Source organism: Geospiza fortis, unplaced genomic scaffold, assembly GCF_000277835.1.
Source record: "Geospiza fortis unplaced genomic scaffold, GeoFor_1.0 scaffold128, whole genome shotgun sequence".
Lineage (NCBI taxonomy): Eukaryota > Metazoa > Chordata > Aves > Passeriformes > Thraupidae > Geospiza > Geospiza fortis.
Window position 1 is genome coordinate 1816869 of NW_005054420.1, and position 10105 is coordinate 1826973.

The following is a 10105-nucleotide window of genomic DNA, read 5'->3' on the forward strand; positions in this document are numbered from 1 at the left end:
ATCCCTGTCCCGGGGCACCGAGAACGATCCCGATCCCTGTCCCGGGGCACGGCGGTATCGATCCCCGCGCCCGGAGGTGCCCGGCAGGGCGGGTGCGCTCCGGGCACCGCACGGCTCGGGAAGCCCGGCGTTATTCCCCGAATCCCTCATCTCCGGCTTTCCTGCCCTTGCAGTGCGAGCCGGGGCACAGAGCCCACCGCTCTGCCCTCCTCCCTGCCCTTCAGGGCACCCAGAGCGCTCTGTGCCTGCCTGGTGCTCACTCCAGTGCCAGATCACTGCAGCAAAGCGTCTGCTGGCAAAGCAGTTTGTTGTGTGAATGAGCCCGTGTGCGGCACAGCTGTGCTGAGCTGCGCTCTGGGGAAGGGACGGAGGGAGGGAAGGAGTCGCTTGTCCCCGTGTAGACCCTCTGGAGGGTGTCGGCTCCGAGAGATGCCGGCCCTTCCCGCTGCCGTGGCACTGGGCTCCAGGAAGGGATTCTGGCCGCGGGATCAGAGCGTGTGGAATGGCAGCAGCTGCTCCCGTCACCTTCCTCTCTGCACCTTTGTCCCCGCGTGGCTCGGGGGTGAGTTCAGCAGCCCATGTCAGCCTGCCGTGATCCCATCTCCCCGGCAGTGCCCTGGGGCACCCCAGGCCCTGCCCTGGGGGGCTGCTGCCCTCTGCCATGGCGTTTTGGGCAGTGCTGGCCCTGGGGGCCCCCCCTGCCTGTCACGATGGGCAGCCTGGCTGTTGCCAAGCTGTAGCACCTTCTGTCCCGCTGGGTTTGAGCTGAGCCGCTGCTGATCCCAAGGAAAACTGTACCCGGCGTTACTGTGAGCTTTACCCGGCGTTACTGTGAGCTGGCTGTTCTGGCAGGCTGGCCGGGCAGAGGCTGGTGTTTGGCAGCAGGAGCTGCTGTCTGGGTGACCCACAGACGCTGGCTGGGCTCCTCAGCATCCCCCTGCCCTGCTCTCCTGACATACACGATGCTTCGAGATGGGACTGGGGCATTCAGGATTCCTCCCTCCCTTGGTGCTGCTCTGTTGGGGACAATCAGTGCTGGCTGACAGGGACAGGCACCCCAATGTGGCCCTGCAGGGTGGCCCTGTCCCAGCAGGAGTGGTCAGGGTTTGGTGGGCCCTGCTGGAGGGCCCTGCTGCTGTGTCACCCCAGACTCAGAGCAATGTCCTCTCCCAGCAGGTCCCTGCTGCGGGCACCTCAGCGTGTCCACGGGTCCTGGCTGCTGTGGGGAGGGTGCCTTCGGGTGCCAGCTGGAGCCCTCGGGAAGCTCCTGCCAGGCACTGCGTGGGGATGGATCCCACAGCAGTGGAAACAGAGCCTTCTCCTCGAGGCTGGTGCTGGGCTGTGGTCAGGCTGGCCCTGCCAGCAGCTCAATCCCTGCCTTGTCTGGACAAGGGGGCTCTGAGCGGGGCCCAGCTCTGCCAGCAGCCCCAGGAGTGCAGGAGCAGGGCTGGGTTTGGACAGCAGGAGGGCTGAGCAAATCCTTGCTGTGGGATAAGCCCTGGTGAGGCTGTTTCTGCACTGGAGCCATCTCCCAGGAGCTTCTCAAGCACCATCTGCAGGAGATGCAGCAGGCAGGGCTCACAGCGCACCCAAAAAAGCCTTGTCAATGCAGATAGCCTCAGGGACTTCCCAAAATGTGCAGCTGGACGCTCAGCTCCCACTGGGGAAGGGCAAAGGACGAGATGTCACCTTTAATGTCATTAAATCAGAGGCAGTGCAGTGAAGGTGCAGCTCTGCTGGGGACCCTCCCTGTGGGCAGGGGATGCCCAGGCTGTGCACAGCTCTGCTGCCTCTCCTCTCACCTGAACACGGCAGGGTGAAAACACACACGCCAGCTAGTCTGTACTTCTGAAGGGATATGAAATGACATAATGAAAACAAGGAAGGAGAACAATGCAGACGCTGTATCAGTGTCTGAATAATCGACGGCCCAACATTAATGGGTGTCTCTGCAGCAGACGGCTGTTTCATTTCCTGAATCCTAAGGCGGGCACTTTTTCTGGGCATGGTGTGGAATACTGTCAAATTTTAATTTAGCTTGGCAGTGTCACACAGCCAGTCTGAGCAAGTCGGGGAAGGCAAGTCTGGAACTCATTAGAGCTTGTCGCGAGGCCCCGAAAATTTGATTTTCAATCACTGTTGGGTTTAATTATTGTTGATGTCTTGCCTAGAGTATTCTGGGATTCTTTCTGAGGAAATTAAAGCAGCATGAGTGGGACAGCATTCTGTTTGGCACGGGGCTTGTTTAGATTAAATTCTGAGAGGAGAGTCAGAGCTCGGAGCAGGGAGAAGGCGATGGCTGGCACGGCGTGAGGGCTGGAGCGGGCCCAGCTGGCCAGGCAGCCTCTGGGCTTGTGTACTGTTCTCACTAAACTCTGTCCCTCTTGTCAGAACAAAATAACCCACGAAGCTAAAAGCACCCGTCTAAGCCAAGGTAAAGTTTACTCAGTTAATACAAATTTTGGTTCTTTAACTTTTTCTTCCTTGGGTTCTTCACATGGGACTGGCAAACATCCGAAGCATCCTGCAGGACACAGAGGAGGGCTGCTGTTGCAGGGCTAAATGGGCTCCAGCGTATGGTCTGGGGCTCTTGGTGCCTCAGGGAGAGGCAGGAGCTCCCTCTTCATCAGCAAACCCTGGATGCTTGAAGAGCCCTGTGCAGGTGTGTGCAGATGTGGGTGGGAGTGCTGCGTGGGACTGGCAGCTTGCACTGGTACAGTCCAAAACCTGGGAGCTTTTCAAAACTGTTCATCCCAGCTGGAAACTCAGCTTTGTCTCTCATGGTTCCATAGCGTGGGTCAGGGTGTGCAGGGTGCCTGGGCTGAGCCTGCGCTGTCCCCACAGCTGGCAGGGGCCTGGCTCTGTGGGAAGGATGCTCAGCTCCCAGATCACAGGGGTTCTGCCCAGAGCCTTCTGTGGGACACATCTGAGAAGCCTCTGTGGTGTCCCAGAGCTCTGTGAGCAGTTTGGGTGGGTGAGGATGAGGATGCTGAGTGAGGGGCCACGGAGGCTGTGCCTGAGCCCCCAAAGGTGCTGCTGCTCCGTTGTATAACCCCTGTCAGGGCTGCAGAAACCAGCCTCATCTTCATCACCAGCTTCATCTTCATCACCAGCCTCATCTCAGCTCCAAGTGTGGGGCTGGAGCACCAGACCTTGAATAGTTCCACGCCGGGGGTGGTTTGGCCCTCACAGAGTTCCCCTGCTCATCGTTTCTGGTCTGCAGAAGCTCAGTTTCATTACAGAGCACAGACTGCACAGTCTCTGCAGAGCCACGCCTGGGGCACGAGGAGCTCGCTCCCAGGGCTGGGGACGGCTCACAGTGCCTGTGGGGACAGGTCACACCTGGGGAGGTGGCTGTGGCTGCCCTGACGGCTGGTTTGGCCTCAGGGCACTGATCCCTGCTCCCAGAGCTGTGTCCTTGTGCTGGAGCCCAGGGGAGGAAGCAGATGTGGCTCTTAATGGAGGAACCTGCTCTGGGCAAGTATTTATAGACATGGAATCATAAAGCAGCACAGGGGTTAAAGACCTGATTTTGGGACTTGGACTCAGAGCTAAGCAGAGTCCAATGAAATGCAATTTACAAATTACAGAATCCCTCTGGTCCTGCAGAGAGGCAGTGTCTGGAGTATTTGCTTAGGCTGGGGTTTTTCTCCTTTTTTTAAAGGAGGAAAGACTGTATTTCAGCCATCCAGGAAAGGCAGTGCTCAGATGTCCCATCTTGCAGCTACTGTTCCATTCAGAGATGGGGCTCAGAGAAAGGGGAGTATTTCCAGGCAGCTATTTGCAGTTTTTGGAGAGCTGCAGTTTCCCAGTGCTGGTGCCAGCCTGATTCCCCTCTCTTGCACCATCTCACCTACTCCCAGCACCGACCCCGTGGCTTGGTTACATCAGGTGGGCACAGGAAGGTGAATTCTCCCCAAAGCACCCTGATGGTTGCCAGTGTTTGGGGTGGCACAGTCGCCAGCTCCTGCCTTGGGTTCAGGGCATCAGCAGCCACAAGATCCACTTGGACCTGTTCGTGTGCTCCTTGTGCAGACCTGCAAACGTGCTGCTCCAAACCTCCTCGCTCTGTTTTCCAGCCTGTGCTGAGATTGTGAAGCTCGGGGCTGCTGCCGAGAGGCTGCAGTGCAGGAAGGGTGAGGGACAGGGCTGGGGGCCCAGGCATGGCCCTGCCCTCGTGCCACCTTCAGGTCCCTCCTGTTTCCTCCACCAAAGGTCCTTCTCCCACTGCTGAGAGGATATTTAGTCCTAAATCAGTTGTTATGTGGAGATTGATGGAAGCAGCTGTGCCCATCAGTGTCCTGAGGGCTCCCCATTCCCAGTGGCATCCAGAACCTTCTCCCCGTGTGGGAGATGGGGAGGACCCAGCTGGTCCTGGGCAGGTGACTGGAGATCACCCTGAGAGCCTTACCTGAGTGCTCTGGAACTCAGCACATCTGCTGTTTAACTAGCTGTGGGGGGTTCTTCCCATTCCAGACACTTCCTCACATCTTGGTTTGGCTTTATAATTAAGTCCAAGTATCTGAAGCACTGTCTGGCTTTGTGAAAAAATCTGATTTTTCAGCATTTGCCCTTCTCTTATCATTAATTCACACATTGTTAGTGAAGAAAGGAATGCTGCCAGCTATGTGCTCTTGGAAGAGGGAGCTATTTGCAGAGGCCCTGGTTGTTGGAGCTCTGTCATCCTGTGGGCTGGGATCTGGCAGCTCCATTGAAATCATTTCCTTCATTATCAGTGCCTTTACCTGCTCTTTATGTTGCTAAAATAAAAGGCAGCAAACTTCTTACTCTGCAAAGTTTAATACAATAAGTGCTTCCAGTATTCCAGATGATATCAACCCATTCACTGATGCCTGAAATGAATCCAATAGAGAGAATTTGGGATGAAAGACAGCCTTTTGTAAGGGAATTTCTTTCCTGTGAGTGTGGTAATTGGGATAACGCTTGCTCGGAATCTGGCAGGGAAACAAATTGCTTGCAGGTCATGATTACAATGGATGTTTTCTATGAAAATGAGAAGAAAATAAATCAAAACATCCCTTTGCTGTTCTCTGAACTGCAGTGGTGAATGTGTTCGTTGGTTAATGCACTTCTGAGGGCAGCTGCTTGCCTTGCTCAGACTAAGTCCCCTTGCAGTTGCTGTCAAGGAGCCTCTCCTGAAATCCAGACCAGCCCCGAGTGTCCCACCTGAGCTGCCTGTGCAGGAGCTACAGGGACGTTTGGGCTGTTCTGTGCCAGGACTGGGAGCTGCTTCCTGAGCTGCACCTCACCAGACGCTGGGTGCAGTCACAGAGGATGTTGAGCTTTAAGGTCCCTTGCAACCCAAACCCTCCTGTTTGCTGGTCATCAGCAGAAAGGGAGGAGTTCAGCCAAATGGCCAACATGTGAACTGCAGCATGCAGCATTCCCCTTGGGTGTGAACCCTTGCACCCTCCAGTTACTGGAAATCCATCAGGAAGTTTGAGCTGGCCCCAAATCCATCAGGAAGTTTGAGCTGGCCCCAAGTCTTTAAGGAAGTTTGAGCTAGCCCACTGTTATTATGCAAGCTTAGCTCTATTATAGTCAAATCATGACAACAAATGATCTGCTATCCATCCTATCCCTCAGCAATTGTGCTGAGCAGACTGGTCCCACCCATGTGAATATTGTGTGGCTTTTCCCCATTCCTTTGTTCATGGGTCTAGTTCAGACTTAGCTGTAAATCTTCAAAACTCACTGCAGCTGGAGGAACCCCCCAAAGGGTTCTGGAGGTCTCTCAGCCTCCCTGGGGCTCTCTCCTGCCACAGCTGGGATCGAGGGCAGGGTGTCTGATGCTGCAGGGAAGGTTTGGATGGAGCCTGCCGTGGCCACTGGGGAGCACTGGCTGTGGGGAGAGGTGAAACGAGGACCTCAGCTCTGAAGGGCTGTTGTGAACTTGGAGTAACTTTTTGGAAACCAGCTTTTCCTCTTCCCTCCCTAAAAAGGAGGGGAAAACATACTTGAGGTGGTTACGTGTCTCCAGCACCATTTCGGTCTCCAAATAGGGTGTTGTGCAATAAATGCTTTTGGGATCCAGAAGCCTCTGTGGAAGCAGCAGGGCCCCCTTTGCCAGCCCCTCCTGGGCCTGTGGCTGTGGCACTGTGTCCCCAAAGCCCTTTTGGGGGCTGGAGAGCCGTGGGTGACTCGGGCAGCAGTGCCAGGAAGGGTGACTGCCATGGGACACCCTTCACCCTGCCGTGGATCTGCCCTGGTGTCCCTCGTGCTCTGCTGGCACCGAGCACAGTGCTCAGAGAGAGCCGAGTCCTGCCTGTCCCCTGCTGCCCCGGGGGTGTGCTGGGTCCTCCATGGTCCTGGACTAAGCACCACGCTGGCCAAGCTTGCTGAAACGCTGAACGTGATGTCAGGCCCGAGTTGTACAGGTTCTGCTGCCCCTGGGGACAGTCCCTGGCAGCAAACCCAGCTGTCAAACTGGTTTCAGCAGAGCCTTTGGCAAAGGGTTCTTGGCCAAGGTGTGCTGGGCTGGCCAGAAGGTGACAGAACCAAGACCCCTGTGGGGTCTCAGCTGAGCAGCAAACAGAGCAGGCTGTGCAGCTGGAGCCTGACCTGCTCAGAGCTCCTGGCCAGGGCTCCATCTCACCAGACCTGCCAGGGAAGCTCAGTGCTCCTTTCCAGAGGAGTCCTCAAGCTCTGGAGCAAGCTGGAGCTGTGTTTGGGTTCTTTCCATGTCACTTGTCACTCCAAGCTCTCCATTTTCCAGCTGCTCAGTGACCCATGGCCGTGCCTTTGGCTGGTGTAGCAGCAAGCCATGGCATTACTGGTGTGCTCCTGACACTGCTCAGCAATGTTTTTGTGGGTAGAGCAGCCTCGATTTCCTATCATTTCACTACCCAAGAATTTCCTCTGCCCTGACTTGCTTTCTGTCTTCTAGCAGCAAGAATGCTGTGAGGCACAGAAAGCCAAAACAGAAATCTTGCAAGGAGCGTCTATCTAGTCCTGGTGAGCAGGGTTTGCTTTTCTTCAACCAGTTTGTTGACACAGGCCTGGTTTTGGGGTTTTGGTGTTTTTTTAAAGCATTACAAATGTCTCCAAACCCTTCTTGTTAAGGTGATGCCAAAGTTCAGCTGCACTTCTCGGATGGGCTTGGGCATAGGTGGAGCCTGGGACAGTCAGAGCATTTGTTTCACATTATCTCACCGGCTTTGGGGTTTTTGCAGCGTCTTGCATAATTTTTGCAAAGAAATCTCCTTTTATGCCGATGTGAGGAGCTGCAGCAGGGCGTGAGGAGCAGCTCAGTGCCTGGGCAGGACGTGCAGTGACCGGGCACTGGCGCCTGTTGTGTCTGGCCCTGCACAGGACAGGAGTGAGAGTGGCTCAGCTCTCCCTCTGCCTCTGGAGGAGAGAGGAGCAGCACTGTCCTCCAGGCAGAGCCCGCCTGGCCCTTCAGAGCCTCGAGAGCTGCTGGCCCCAGGGTCTGAGCTTGCTGGGCACCCCTGGGGCTGTGAGTTCCTGCCCTGGCACTGCCTGGGCTCCCAGTGCCAGCTTGTCCGGGGAGCTGCCTGTGCTGCTGACCACACTTCTCCCTGTGCCTGTCCCCTTGAGTGAATGAGCCTTTCCCAAAGGAGTTTATTTAATCCAGATGTTTGTATTTTAGATAAACCACCACTTGCAGCCCCTTGCTGATGCTCAGCTCCTGTTTGACTCACTGAGATCTGAGCCAGCTAAACCCCAGCAGTTCGTGGTACCTGGCGCATGGCCCCAGAACTGGCAGGGCTGGGAGTGCTCTGTGGGAATCCTCAGTGTCTGTCTGTCCTGGGCAGCTGGCACAGGAGGAAGGGGAGCTGCAGCATTATTACTGGGTTTGCCCCTGAGCAGGATTCAGAGGCTGGGTCAGCCCAAGGGCCCCGTGGGTCCCTGCTGGGGAGCAGCACCTGCTCTTTGCCTCAGTCCTTTCACTGCTCTTGGTCCCTCCCTTTGAAAATAGGTTTTGGCACGGCCAGCCTCTTGCGAGGTGCCAAAGGGTGATTTAAATAGGGCATGATGTTGCACTGCAGGACTGTGGCAGGGACTGCAGCCATGGGCAGGTACCAGCGCTGGGCGCCTCCACAGCCTCACCCTGCTCTGCCAGGGCTGAGCCCGGAGCCTCTCCTGGGCCAGCTGGAGGAGGATCCCCGTGGGTCTCTCCCAGGCAGATGTCCTGTGGGTCAGACAGGCTCTCAGTGTGTGTGCACAACTGAAGAGTCAGGTCCTAGAACAAGCTCCTGCCTCAAGAGAGGTTAAAGACCTTTCATAAAACCTGATCAATGGCCCCAGAAAGGCTGGGAGTTGTGGGACCTGTGTGTGCCACAGGCCCTGATGGGAAATGCAATCTGTGGTGGCCACAGTGGGCAGAGCCTGCCCAGCCCTGACACCTGGCTGTGCCTCCTGGGGCTGGAGGTGCTGGGGTGTGCTGGGCTCTGATCCCTGACTGCAGGGGCTCAGAGTGCTGAGCTGGGCTGGCGCTCCCCGGGCGCTGCCACTGCTCCTGCTGGGCCTGGCACTGTCCCTGTTTCCCCTCAGCTCATTTTTCCAGGGAACAAGCATGTCTTTCAGGCAGGAGCCTGACAGCTCCTGTGTAAACATCCAGGCTGAGATAAATTCAGCGTCTGCTGGTGTCACCTTGCCCTGGTGCCTCCTGTAGCACTTTGTTTTTGTCTCCTGCTGTACCCTGCTGCGTTCCTCATGCTCAAAAAGCCATGTTTGAGAAATCCATGGGGCAGGCAGGAAATAGGTTTGTTTTCCAATGTTACGGGCTCCTGGTGTGGGTTTTTGCTCATCTTTGTCCTGTTGGGAGGTTGTTAGGATGTCTCTGCAGCAGTGAACACCCAAGGATGGGTGACTTTTGTCTGTTTTCAGTGAGCAGCAAAAAGTGCAGCACAGCCACAGCCCCCCTGTCGCTCCAGCACCCCCTCTCCTCCCCAGAGCATTTCCCCACTGTATTTCCTGTTCACTTTGGAAACCACCCCTCAAGTCCAGTGCCAGAGGCATGGAAACCTACCACATTCCCAAAGTACACTTGGAGAAAGGCCAAGGAGGTCCAAGGTGCAGCAAAGCAAGTTCAGCATCAGGTTATGGCAGTGCACCTCCATGTGTCCTGCCTGACCTTCTGCCTTGCACAGATCCACGTGCAGTACATGAACTCTGTAAACTGGATCAGAATGGCACCTGAGCTCTCTGTGGATGGGCTGAAGGTGGCTGTCCAGTGTGTGGGTGTTTGATGTGCCAGCCCCTCCATCTTCCCTCACTTGGAAGGGAAACCCTTCAGCCAGCATCCTTAGATGAACGCAGCAGGGTTGTGTGGACACGGTCAGGTGCTGTTGGGGGCTCTGAGGTTTCACAGCCACAAGGGATGGCTGAGGGGATCGCTGGCTGCAGGGCAGTGTGCGCTGTCAGTGCTGTCCCGGGGAGCCCTGGGGACGGAGCCCTGCCAGCTGTGTGCTGCTCCAGCTGTGTGCTGCTCCAGCTGTGTGCCGCTGTTTTGCAGATGTCGGGGAGCCAGCCGCAGGTGGGAAGAGGCGCGCCCTGCCTGCGCTGCCGAGGGCTGTGCACGGGCTTCGAGCCACACTCCTGGAGGTAACGTGGGTCCTGCCTCATCCTGCCTGGAATGGGCTGCTGCTGACACAACACCTCGTTAGTGATGCTTCATTCCCAGTTTTTCCTCTTAAAACCACAAATTCGGGTAAATAGCCCCTGATAGCAGCAGCTGGTGGGAGCACACCAGGACAGTGCCCAGCTCAGGGCAGGGGCTGCTCCCTGCCCCAGCAGCACAACAAAGGGGCTGTGAAATGGAACGCAGACATCCAGATGTCACTAACTAAAAGAGAATTATCGCCCTCTGAGCTGCCTCACAAACACTGGGCTCCTCTGTGCTCCTGGGAGCTCCCCAGGGCTCTGGGCCCGTGGTGGTGGGGCAGGGAGGCTGTGGTCCAGCTGTGCTGCTGCAGCTGGAATGCCTTGGATGCCTTTAGCTCCCATTTGTGATACCTCAGCTGTGTGAAATCCGAACTTTGAAGCACTCATTTGGTGGAAGCACAACCATTCTTTTTTTTATTGACTCCATTAAAGGCTGGCAGGACTCATCCTTACTCCA

The 10105-nt window shown here is 56.2% G+C and overlaps 1 protein-coding gene across 1 annotated transcript in view; it reads left to right on the forward strand.

Annotated features, from left to right (window-relative positions):
• The first annotated feature begins 9478 nt into the window (after positions 1 to 9478).
• Positions 9479 to 10105, forward strand: part of LMCD1 (LIM and cysteine rich domains 1) — a 10004-nt gene continuing 9377 nt past the window's right edge. The window contains 1 exon segment of the mRNA XM_031061626.1: positions 9479 to 9588. Within this exon segment, the coding sequence (XP_030917486.1) occupies positions 9500 to 9588 (89 nt within the window). The 5' untranslated portion in view covers positions 9479 to 9499.